The sequence below is a fragment of the Sinocyclocheilus anshuiensis genome, unplaced genomic scaffold (genome assembly GCF_001515605.1).
Source record: "Sinocyclocheilus anshuiensis isolate Anshui unplaced genomic scaffold, SAMN03320099.WGS_v1.1 scaffold1615, whole genome shotgun sequence".
In the NCBI taxonomy this organism is placed as follows: Eukaryota; Metazoa; Chordata; class Actinopteri; order Cypriniformes; family Cyprinidae; genus Sinocyclocheilus; species Sinocyclocheilus anshuiensis.
The window spans coordinates 147,738-161,483 of NW_015549659.1; the positions used below are offsets into that span (position 1 = coordinate 147,738).

The 13,746-nt window shown below is 35.8% G+C and overlaps 1 protein-coding gene across 1 annotated transcript in view; it reads left to right on the forward strand.

Annotated features, from left to right (window-relative positions):
* Positions 1 to 13,746, forward strand: part of LOC107660267 (transmembrane protein 8A-like) — a gene marked incomplete at its 3' end in the record, with an annotated part of 116,711 nt that overhangs the window by 35,842 nt on the left and 67,123 nt on the right. The window contains exon 2 of the mRNA XM_016449542.1: positions 6,735 to 6,924. Within this exon, the coding sequence (XP_016305028.1) occupies positions 6,735 to 6,924 (190 nt within the window). The remainder of the gene's footprint in view (positions 1 to 6,734; positions 6,925 to 13,746) is intronic.

Here is a 13,746-nt window from a genome sequence, read left to right on the forward strand (position 1 = left end):
GTCATATGATGCTATTTTAAAGATCATTATTTTGTGTATTTGGTGTAACAGAATATGTTGACGTGCTTTAATGTAAAAAAAAACACATAATTTTTTCAAATACTGTACATTATTGTAGGTCCTCTATGCCCCGCCTCTCTCAAATGCGTCGTTTTCTACAAAGCCCCTCCTTCCGACAAGCACAGTCTGCTCTGATTGGCCAGCTGACCCAGTGCATTGTGATTGGCCGAACACCGCAAGCACGCGTTGGAAATGTAACGCCCCTTTCCATAATTGCGAGCTTCAGCTTTCTACATAAATGTAAAGACAGTACATAATGTCCTTAGTTTTACCATCATTTACCAATTTTTTTTAGAAATAGCCTTTGCACAGCCAGCCTTGTAGGCTAGGCCTACTCTCCTAGGTTCACAAAACTGTTGTCCATAAAATGCGTTGCACAAATTCGAACATCTGGGTTGTGCTGTTCTGCTGTAAATAAATCTTAACCAACAATTCCTCATTGCATCTACTTTCAGAAGGCCAAATAAAGTGCTTTTGCTTTCGCACAGAAACACACAGCGTATCTCTGACATGGCTGCATCAACACTACTGTGGTTCCTGAAACCACGCCTTCTTTCTTTGTGTGCACATTTGGGCGGCATTATGCTAATATTTCCACATTGTAACAGAGATGTGGGGCATGTTTGAATGAGGCGTTTTAGCCCAGTCTGGATCAGCCTTCTCTTTTAGATAGAATAAATCCTTTTGTGGGAGACTTTGAGCTTTGTAACTCTGCAGATCTTATACATGCACAAATAGCTACATAACACACTAAAGAAAAGGAAAAATAGAAATTGCATGTACCTTTGACGGTGTTAAACATGGTGTCACGTGGATGCAATGTGCATGGAAATGATATGCAGAAGAGGTTATGCATAGTAAAACTAGGCATTTTAAGCTCCATATGGTGATTTCGGGGAGGAGTCGGGGTGGAGATGCACGTACGCACAATCTTACCCTGACTGGGATTTATAAAGGGATTTTTGCTCATGTTCTGGCGTACGCATGGTTTTATAAATCTGTATGGTTTTATAAAACTTTTGTGCGTACACAAAATCTAGCTTTTGTGCCTACGTACATCTCTGTTTTTGTCTTAATATTAAATCGTAATAATAATTATAAAAAATACTAAAAAAATTAAAATGAAATAAGTTATCATAGGCTTATCCTTAATTAAACAAACAATATATTGTAACTACATCAGTGGAGATCTCTTCTAAATAATACAATTAAAATGAGTTTAGTGAGTTTGGTTTAATTCATAATTTTTTGACTTATTATTAATAGTAATAAAATAGTAAATAAAAATACAATTTAAATAATAATTAATTAATTAAATAATTGCAAATTAATACATGATTTATACTCTTATACTCAATGATAATGAAACAAACAATATATTCTTTTGTAAAGAAAAAAATCTAAATGAAAAAAATGAAAATGTATATACAGTATATAGTTTAATACATATTTTTAAATATTTATATTTTATTTTAATAATCATTACAACATTCTAAAAGTAATTGTAAATAAAAAACAAGCAATGTATTTTCTTGTGAAGACACTTTTGTAATGTTTTTTCCCCCCCAAAGTGTTCATCTGCCACAATAATGTATTTGAATTGTTTTAACATCAGGACTTTTGTCAGTAAATATTGTTTTGTTGTTAATTCACTTTTTTTAAAATCTGATTTACAGACCTTTCCCCCCCTTCACACTGTGTCCTAATAAGACACGACTGCTGTGAGTGACAGAACATTTTGTTGCTCACTTATTTTTCACTGCAGCGTCCCAGTGTATGAAATCTTATTGGTCTAAACTCACATTCTGAGTGCATGCTGTGTTTTGAAGCGATTCCGTTTGTGCAGACATAGATATCTGTACGTCAATACCTCTTCCGACTTCTCCAGATACGTCAATGCATCCACCAACAGTCAACTTTTCAGATACTGCTCTTCAGTGACAGTAACAAACGAATGAATTTTCATTGAAAATGCCACAACATTATGCAGCATATGATTGGACGAACCATAGATATCTATGGTAGGGCTCTCTGATGATCAGGATTCTTTTTAATTACCATATGCAGAACTATCTCACACAAATGATAAACTAAAGCCTGTGAAATTCAATAATTTAGTAGTTTTTTAAAGACTACTGAAGACATGAGCTATACTTGCAGACGCACAGTCAATTTGCTGTCAAGTGTTCATTCAAGTGTCCAGTATGGTGGACTGTATAGCAGCCCTCATATAGACATGTATTTGTTCTGATGCAAACGTAAATAGTGATTTTGCTGAAAGGCCTCTATATTTTAAGACAAATCGAACTCTTCAGGCTAGTGTTTTGCATGAAGACGTACGGTAAAAGCAATCTGACCTCAATATCTCTGCCTCTCATGTGTAGAAACAATGACAGTGGGGAATATGGGGCTCTACATATGTGAGAGAGAGAGAGACATCATTAATTATTGATTCCCCGTCACTGCTGGAGAGGTAACGTGACTGGGAGAAAAAAAGCGATATTAATTTGAATACTCCTCAATCTGAAGCTTAGATTGAAAGAAGGGAACCGTATTGAGCGGCAGTATACTTTGTTGTGTGGGGAATATTGACATGAAATGTAATAAAAGGGTTTGTGATTTATTACTCGTCTGGCCCATTGTGAAACACCTTTTGTGGCCTGTGCAGTGGCAAAAAGGAAAAAGACACACAGAGACATGAACAGTCTTTCCCTTCTCCAAAGGACACTTGCTTTTCTCTTGTTTCTTTTTAATTAATGCCCATTTTTAACTGTTGTACTTCAAAGATTCCTCAAAGTTATTTAAATACCGATTAAAAACAGTGAGATGCCAGTAATGATGTTTTAAAAGCAGAGTTTGTGTTCTGCGAGAAAAGCAACGACAAGATGTGCTGTGGAAGGACAGAATTGCTTTAGAAATGTTTATATCCACATGCTTTGATATGAACATGTATTCACTGAAAATTAATAAAATAAATACTACATTTATATAACATATACCAAATAATAAACTATTTTGAAGCGATTAGGAGCATATACAAAAGCAAAAAAATGCTCCCCCTTAAAAAAATAAAATCAAGATTTTGCCTAATTTTTCTTAATTTTATAAATATATAATTTTATATTGTGGGCTTGTAGGAGTAGATAACTTTTTTCTTATTCAGGATTATTTAGTGAGATTTATTGCATAAGTGTTTATGCACGCTATTTGGTATTGCTGGATTGGATTAACACTGGACCAAAAATGAGCTTAATATGAATCAGACATATGAACTGAACTGGTCATCTGACTTAACTGTTTTAAACTTCTTCGATCAGTAATATAATGTGTGTGTGAGTGCACTGCTGTTTGGCAGGTTGTGTATCGTCAAACCAACTGTAAGCAACATGGTATATCTCTGTCAGATGTCTATATGGAAATATCAAGGTAAAACATTTAGCACTGAAACATATTGCGATGTTGTACTAAAACAGATAAATATTGTTCCCTTAGTGAAGTGCAGTTTTTACTGCATACTGAGGGAGAATTTCACTAAAAACGAATTACACCCACTGATAGTGTTGTTTATTTGCACATACACTCTTAAAAATAAAGGTGCTTCACGATGCCATAGAATAACCTTTTTGACTAAATGGTTCCATAAAGAACCTTTAACATCTGAAGAACCTTTCTGTTTCACAAAAGCTTCTTTGTGGCGAAAGAAGGTTCTTCAGATTATAAAAAGGTAAGAAAGAGATGGTTCTTTAAAGAACCTTTGACTGAATGGTTCTTTGTGGAACCAAGAATGGTTCTTCTGTGGCATCGCTGTGAAGAACCTTTTAAGCACCTTTATTTTTAAGGGTGTACTGTCTGCTTTGGTTTTAAAGGGATTGTCCCTCCAAAAATGAACATTGTCATCATTTACTCACCCTTCTTTCATTCTAAACCTATATGGCTTTCTTTCTTCTGTGAAGTGCAAAGGAAGATATTTTGAAAAATGTTGGTAATTTTACCATTTTGGTGACCATTGACTTCCACTTTATAGAAAAAAAGAAACACAGAGACATTACTCAAAATGAAAGACACAAAAGAAAACAAAGTCATACAGGTTTGGGACAAATTTTCTTTTTGTATCATTTTCATTTTGAAAAATTGTGGTTGCTGAATACCGCGGGGGATATATTAGAGCAGCGTTAATTGTGCCAGGCAAATAGTGTTGACTGTTTTTGTGAATAAGGCTTTAAACCTAATTTGTATAAAAAAGGATGGAATGTTTGTGCTGAATAGAATGACACTGGAGTTAGTTAAATACACACGCCATACCAAAAAACCCGGCATAGATTGCACCTGTTTAAGCTGTTTGCAGTTGGTTAAAGCTGAGATAAATGTTTAGTGAATTCGCCCCACAGTTTACAGGTGTAATTTCTGAACCTTAGTATCCTGCTGCTTTCAAAGTACAAGGATATCCTTGGCTTGCTTTGTGGACAAGACAAGATGACGTATTTTGACACACCTGCATTGCATCAGCTCATGTAACGGTCAAACAACATGACATTGTCGTTGTTTCTGATTGACATGAGGGGTAATCAGCCTGTCCGCCTCTGACTGGGCCACCAGTAGGATTTCTGTCTGACAGAAATGCTTGCTTGAGAAAGTAAACCACATTTCAAATTTAGAGTTTCAGTTTGCTGTATAATTTCCAGTATTTTTCTTTTTACTTTCCTGTAAAATCATTGAATAATTTTGCATCTTAGATAGATACATTAATATATTTAAGCTAGTGAGGCAGTTGTTATAAATGCTACATTTCAGCCCTGGATGGACATTGTTGCAGTTCATACAATACCAAATAGTGTGGGTCCATATTCTATATTTCACTCAGTAATTTTATTCGCACTGTAAGTGATTGCACGTGAAGCCCATCAGTGGGATGTACTGTGCTGTCTGAGATAACAGATGAAGAGGCCATACTGGCGTCATACCTCTGAGAGTCCATCAGCTTAATAAAAGTGTCAAGGCGGTTGATTTGTTACGTCTGTTAATAACAGAAGCAAAGGGTTCGACGGGAAAGAGATTAAACAGACGGCTAGAGCTGACATACAGGTGCTGTCATTTGTCTTTACTCATCCAGCTTCCCAACTTTGTACATTTCTTCTCATTTTCTCTGTATGACACACAAACTATCTCCAGAGATATTTACGCTGCAGTGCTGCTCCTGAGCTGTGGGGAATGTAAAGTATTGATGGGTATGAGATTTGGGATCTCCTCAGTCAGGGAGCTTTAGGATGTTCAGGTTCAGTCTGGCAACAAATGCATTCATTTTCAGGACTGAATTACATGATTACTCTGAATGTGTATGGCAATGTTACTTTAAAATGGTAATTTAACAGTCAAGAAACTACTCATATTTTAAGTACTTACATTTCAGTAAAGCTACTCTGTTGAAAAAGTTTTTTTTTTTTTTAAATATAATAATATTATATCAGATTGGATCAGGATAAAAGTTATTCTATATTTATTTTGTAATTTAATAAGTACTCTGTCTCGCAAACAAAGGGGATTTTAAATGAATGAATCTGGTTAGGGTGAAATGAATACTTTTATTCAGCAAGGGTGCATTAAATTGATTAAAAGAGACAATAAACTCATTTGTTACAAAATATAATGATAAATGTTTCTTGCGCACCAGATCAGCATATTAGAATGATTTCTTAAGAATCATGTGACACTGAAGACTGAAGTAATGCCTGCTAAAATTTCAGCTTTGCCATAACTAAAATAAAATGACATTTTAAAATATATTCAAATAGAAAACAGCTATTTGTAAATTGTAATAATAATTCACAATATTACAGTTTTAATGTACTGTATTTGTTATCAATTAAATGCAGCCTTGGTGAGCATATGAGACTTATTTCAAAAATATTATTTCGGTGGAAATAATGTATGTGGATACATTTGTTCAGGATCCTTTGATGAACAGAAAGTTCAAAAGAATTTATTAAGCATTTATTTTAAATCTTTTTTTTTTTTTGTAGCAGTGTAAAAGTCAATTTAATTCATTCATTCCTTCTGAACACAAGTACAGTATTAATTGCGTTCAGAAAAATTCTTACTGACCCCAAACCTTTGGCCATGTAGTGTATAGTATATTAATCTACTGGACGTCTTGACTGACCTTGACAGCCATAGACTATCACCATGATGAAAGGGCAGTCAAGACACTTACTGAAGATGCTCATTAGTAACGGCAACATTCATCTGGGGCAAGCAAACTGCAATTGCACCTGTGCATTGAACACACAGGGAATACAAGAATATCATGGAAGCAACTGGGCAGTTGAGTATAAATGCTTCCCTCCACAAATCATTGAGGAGATTGGAAGCCATTAGGCTCTCTGACGATGGAGCTATAGGAAGCCACGGATCATTAAGGCAGATTGCAAATGTCATTTTGCAGCTTCCTCCCTGGCCTTGTATTGATGGATTGCAATGAAATTAATTTTGCATAGAGTCTGGGTTTTTGAATCAAAGCCAAAGCATGCAAGTGTGATTAAATCACTGGTGGGGCTTTCAGAAGGAAGGTCAACCAAACCACATTGAGACTGATTCCTCCAACCCTCTTCCCACCCAGCTTCTAGTCGATCACCTAAGTTGTTTTATCTAAACAACTCTCTCCCTGTTCCATTCCCTAGATTGCCTGTTTGTAACTGACTATTTCACCCGGACGCCTCGCAAGCTCAACGCATACCGCTCTTTTGCCAGCGTGGAGCTGTTCCACTTCAACGTGCCTGAAGACACCGTGGTGGCTGTTTGGAACCTCATCACCTTCAAGGAGCAGGGGGGCACCTTCGGAGACAGCTGCCCAGACCGCAACGTGACAGTGTGAGTTGGCTAAACTTCCAGGTTACATCCATTAAGGGTTTGTTTTGGGGGCAGAGAAGGACAGTAGCATAATGAGGTCAGATATGTCCAATCAGCATTTCAGATGAGAGGAGGGCAGATGTCACATGTGTGAATATAATGACCTTTCTGATGCACACACTGAAGAGTACTCGCTGTTCGCCCTGATAAAATAGCTTTTAATCCAAGTCTCAGGATAATTTCCCAGATGCTGATCATTTTCTGTGCTCTCCATAAAAAGGCATTTATCAAGTGTGGTGCTGGCAGAATTCACAGCGTAACTGCACACTGGAGATCCATAAGCATAAAATACTAAGTGACACAGATAAGATTTACAACCCAAATCTAACATTTTTACTAATTTTCACAGGGTCACATTCAGTCGAATTGTTTGAATCCATTCTAAATGGCCTCTAAAATTAGGATGGCCCTATATTTTTATTAGTCATAAAAGCCATTGAGTCCTTTGGTTCTCAGCACAAGGTTAAAAAAAATGACCTTTTTTGGTTGATGAGAGTAAGGGATATTTTTTTTATACTTTAAAAGAATATTCTGGGTTTAGCAGTTAAGATCAGTTGACAGATTTTGTGGCACAGTGTTGATTACCGTGAAAAACTGTATCTTGTGTATTATTTGAGCTCCCTTAACTGTCACCCCCCATTTTTTTAAAATAGGCATGAAAGTGCACTATCCAAACTTAAATTGTTGTAATTTATGAACATTTTGGAATACAGACCTAAGGTTGGTCTCTTTTTAAAGAAGAAAATCAGCAGAATATTGCAAAAGTGGAATGTTTTCAAAACATTTAAGTATCAAAAAGTTATAGAAGTTTACATTTACTGTAAAGAAAATGCACTATAAGAATTTTATTTTATTTGATATATAATAAATATTTCACATAACAGGTTTTTACTCTAAAATTGGTATAAAATTAAAGCCTTATGTCTAAAGAAGTTATGTTCCAAATTTGAAGTTGATATGAAAAAAACTGAGGTTCCTGTGAGATTTTATTTAAGGCGTTATACCACAAACAGCCACCGGGTGCCATCCAAACTCTATTTAATTTTTTAATGCATTTTTCTGTCACAAATGTTTAGATTTCTCTCAATATTACTTCTATCTCAAAATAACCACCAAATATGGAATCCTGAGACTCAGACCTTTCCAATGATATTTTTTTTGTCAAGATTATAAAAAGGTTTGATTCTAAAAGACCGTAATGCATTTTGTAATATGACACTTGACACCGCCCACTAAGGGGGAGGAGACCACCAAAAGATTTTAAAGTACCATTTCCATGGTAACGCAATGTCCGATTTCAAAATGAATTTCACAGGATGAATCTTGGGCTTCTAAGCTTTCAAATGATATATTTATGATGAATTTATGATGATTACTAAGAGATTTGATAGAGAAAAAGGACAACAAAAAAAGAGCGCCAAGCGTGCTACAGGTGGGACGGTGACAGTTAAGGTAAAGATGTTCACGTTATTTTTACTGTTATTTTAGGGTTTTTATGGGTTATGCTGTCTTGGAAACAAAGTTTGCAAAACTGAATATAACTTTACACAGAAAAGTTTAGTAAGTGATTTTCACGCTAAAATATTTGTATGTCTTTGTAACAGTATTTTAATGTTAATGGATTTGCTTCATTCACTTGCAAGTTGAAATAAAATGTTATGTTATTCAACATTATGCTGTTGATTAAACCTAATTTGTACTGAACCCCGAATATCCCATTAAACCTGGTCATATTTTAAGCCAATTTTTACCAAAAAAAACAAACAAAAGTAAAACATTGCCCCATTTCCACATTTCCTAGGTATAGATGAAGCCAAAAATGTCCTGAACACACTTGCTCTTGTACATTTTTCCTCCACTGCACTCTCCGATACTTCATAAGGTGTTCTTTTACCCTTCATTTTTCTGTGTCCATTTCTTTCAAGTCAATCTTGAATGATCCCAGTGCACTTTCATAGCCAGCACATGGTGTGCTAGCACAAGAGCTGTTGTTAAAGTTAGTCTTGGCCCTTGGGTAATCAAAATGGAGAATATTATTCACTGAATACTCAGGTCATCAAATCCCAGCACACTGGCTGTAATTAAAGTTCCATCAAAACACTGACCTTGTTATTGCCTGTCACTAAATGTACATCATAAGTGGTGAGGAAGTAACTCCTGGCCATCTTTAATGTGTGACATTATAAAGAGGAGAAGAGACTGTCCTTGAGTCAATGTTCCAGTACTGGTTTCTTTGACAAATAGCCTCATCATAGAGGTTTGCTCTTCAGTCATTTAGCATTGGAATGTTAGTGTATGTTTTATTTACTTGCCGCTACAACTACCTTGACCTTAAAATTAACATAACAGTAACATTACCTGTAGCATTAAGCACAGGTTATGATGTTTTAAATGCACTCTCTCCACAGATGCTCTTTGGCTCTTATGTTTCTTTGATGTCAGATTTATTTTTGACCGCATATATAGAAGAACCTTCTTATGCCTCCTGTTTTATCTCCCAGGGGTATATAATACTGTGAATAAACCTCTCTGGTGGCCTCAAGGGAAAGATACATGAGAAAGTTGCGGTATAAACAGTGATCTCAGTGTTAACTTTGGAAGGACATATTTTAAACTCATAATGTCAGTCATAACTCCAGGGGAACATATTGCCTTTCATAATTACAGTAAGTGCGCCTATGTTCCAGTTTGAGCGATAATGAAATATGTGTCTTTGGGGCCTATCAAGTAATATAAATGGCCTGTCTGCAATTTAAATATTATTATTTTTTCCTGCTTTTGACAGGAGTGTAGCCTATATTGAGTAAAACAGTGTTATAGGTACATCTAACAATCAGACTGGGAAAATGGAACGGAAAATGGATGGAAAGATAGAAAGATGGCTAGACAGAAGGATGGACGGATGGGCAGAAATATGGATGGATATATGGATAGGTGGATGGATGGAAGGAAAGAAGCATAAAGATGGAATAACAGAAATATAGATAGAAAAGATAGCAAAAATAACAGAAAGATAGATGGACAAAGATGGATCGAAAGATGGATGAATATATATGGATAGGTGGATGGATGGAAGTAAAGAAGAATAGACAAAGATGGATAAATGGATGAACAGACAGACAGAAAGATAGAAAGAAAGATGAATGTGTTAATAGATTGATAGATAGATAGATAGATAGATAGATAGATAGATAGATGTGCCTCCATAGATTGCACTTGATTGTTTGTGCGTACAGATCATTTACTGCGCAAAGTTTTGTCATGAGGCCCCAGGTCTTCTTGTTGTTTTCAAAATGAACAAGGCAGGGCTCCATTCTGTCGATTCAGCTGTCAGATAGCAGGCAGGGGGTGCCATAGAGAGATGGTAATTAAAACAGGCTGTACTCGGAGTCGGGGGAGAGATAAAGTGGGAGGATAAGATATAGAAAGGGAGAAAGCAGGACGACTGGGTCTAGTGGATAACAGCCCATAGATCAATATGGTACTGCCGGACAGGCCATGACAACTCTAATTGCGGCCCATACAAACCAGGAGGCCTGGGCAGAAACCGAGCTCCTGAGGTCCTCCCAGCAGTCCCTTTTCTCTGGATCATCCTTCAAACGTCAAGCCAGTGCTTTTGGGAAGCCTTCTTATGTGAAACTGACACACCACATCAGATAATCAATGTGCAATGTGGATTTTAGGGATAAGTGATATAATGTTCAGATTCACATTATAATTGAGGTCACAGTCGTGATTCTCCAGTCTGTTTGTGTCTGACCTCCTGGCTGAAGCCTGGAGTCTTTGCCTTATCTCTCCCTCATCAATAATAAGACAGCGTGTGTCATGCACATTAATGATCTTAAGATCGAATTCATCTCACATGCTCGCAGAGGGACCGGGCACTCAATGCATGAGGCATGGTAATGCGAGACAGCAAAACAATGATGGAAATCACCTCACCTCAATTAGTCTCCAGCACTCAATCTGCATTTCATGCCTGTTTGTTTAGACAAATGCAAGAACAAGAACAGCAAGATTTATGGCATTTATTTGCATAATGCAGGATCTAGGGGATGAGATTGTCAACAGACCTAATCAAGACATAAACTAGGAGATGAGTGACAAAAACACAAAGGCTGCATGTCAAAATTTTCATTTTAACCTCAAAGTTTACCACAGGTTACACGTAGAAACAGAGAGCGAGCTCATGATCTTTACAAAGTTAACTTCTTTTTTTGGTTAACTGTGAAGAAGGTTGCATGTGTTTTTTGTAAGAACTAAATCTTTGTAGTCTTTGACATAGGCTTGACATGGGTTCAAAGGTAATAATTAGGGCAGTCAATTTAGCATTTTAATTTAGTACACTTAATTATATAAAAAAGTTTTAAACTATTTATTCTTGCCCCCTGACCAAAAAAACAGAAAGAAAAAAACAAAAAACAAAGTAGTCAACAATGCCTCCTCTCTCTTTCTCATTTTTGGTTTTACAGTCTCTAATGAGCTGATGACCTGAATCAAGTGTGTTTAACTAAGGAGACATACAAAATATGCACTGTTCCCATTGGATATCTCTCTTATCTGACAGACCCGTTTCAGGTCTTAGAGCTGGTGAGTTGAATGAGATGTGTTTGATTGAACCCATGTTCAAAGATAAAAATATAACAATATATTGAGTTAAACAAACACCTTAATGCTGTAGACATGTTCCATATCTAATTTTCATGTCACAATATTCCTTAAGCTTTATCCCCGTATTCAAAATATCCTTTAACATTTTAATGCAATAAAACAATAGTGCAATAGAACACGACTATAAAGAATCTGAAACTAGATATCTTTTCTGGGCTCTCATTTTTAGTCCAGATTAAAATGTATAATAAAAAAATCTGAATGGCTGTTTAAAACATGTAAATATTGTTTGACTTCCTTTATTCTCTGTGACAAGTGAGTGTCAGAAACTAGTTACCAGTTGTGTAGTGCTTTGTGTACCAGGTTAGCCAGAGTATTCTTTTCCATAGAATAAACTTGCATTTTCATTTAGCTTGTTGCATCATACACACAGTGTTGTAAATTGTTGATGGACAACAAGCTATTGTTTGTTCTAAAAATCAAAATCTAAAAATCTAAAAATGTTTCATTACCAAAACATGCCGTATTAGTGAATACTAATACTCTAACATTTTTAATGTGAGTAAGGGAATCCTGAGGATGGTTTTCACCAGTTTGCTGGAAAGTATTATTTCCTATAACATCACCTGCTGGTATGGGAATCTGGGGGCTAGAAGCAATAGTAAGATCACAAAGATTATTAATATAGGCAGTAAGATCATATTGGACCCCCAGAGGCAGCTGATGGAACTGTATACAAACCAGACCAGGAGGAAAGCCTCACAAATAATAGTTCAGGACTCCACCCACCCTCTCCAACATGAATTTGAAAACTTCCTTCAGGCAGAGGATACAGTGTACCCATAGCAACAAGAAATATTTTCAATAAATCTTTTATACCATCTGCCATTACTTTATTAAATAAATCATTTATAATCAGGTCTACGTGTATTATGTAACTAATTGCCGTTATCTATTTATTAATATTATTTAGTTATTTATTTATTATCTATTTATGGTTTTAGTACTATTAGCCTAATTTCTATATACTCATTTTATGTCTCATGTGTCTGTAATCCTTGGGGCGAGACGTTCTTGTACTGTATGTTCTGTGTGTCTGTTGTATTGGGCTGTGAAGTCAAGTGTATTTGTGGTATATGTTTTTGTGGGGCCGAAGATGAATTTCCACATGTGTGGACAATAAAGATTTCTAATCTAATCTAATCTAATCTAGCACGTCTACTTGCTTATCTTCAAATTACCTTCATTTAGGATATATTGATAAATGTAATTATTTGCTATTCATTTGATAGATTAATCAGCATATGTTTACTTGATTACATTTGTTTTAATGGATTGACAGTCGTAGTACCAATTAATGTTCTACTTTTCTCCCAGCTTTTGTGAATGCTCATTTGTGCTATTTTTGCAGCCAAATTTGCCGCATGTTAATTACCAAACCATGTTTTCACCTTGATTCAAACTCTCTCCAGCCTAATTGACAACTAGGGATTAATAGAGTGTGACCTTAAACATTGTGAGGAAATGCACTGACATACAGAGCATGTTGATCTGATTATGATGATCTGTTTGCTGCAAGTCCAGTTTACATCTTGGATATGGAGTCAAAATAATGCCACATATATATGCAAAATAATAAAGTGTTGCAAAAGAAAATAAAGACGTTTCAGTCAAGTTTGAGCTTGCGATACCGTTTCCCCTTTGCGCTTCACGTTTCTGCGCGTCTCGCTTTGTGGCACTGTTTTGACATGGGGGTGGAGTCAAGGGACGGGGGCGTGTACAACAGGCCTGGGCAATTGTTATTTACTTTTATTGATTATGATATTATATAATAACTTCATTTTGTGAGCTGATGTGCGGTTTTTGTCTCAGAACGAGGCAGATAATTTTTATTTATTTATTTAGTCATTTAGCAGATGCTTTTATCCTATACGGTAATAAAGGCTATGTCCATTAGCACTGGATTATAAATATACTTTATTATTATGAAAATACCAGAGATGGCTTGAAGAACACAGCTAAACCATATATTGTTGCGTCGTATGTTTACTGTCGTATATTGTTGGATAATTAAATAAATAGCCAGATCGCGAACAGATTCAATCACCCACGCAGGATTCAGCTACGTTATGTCTATTAAAGCCTTAATCACACTCAAACCTGCATTCGCAC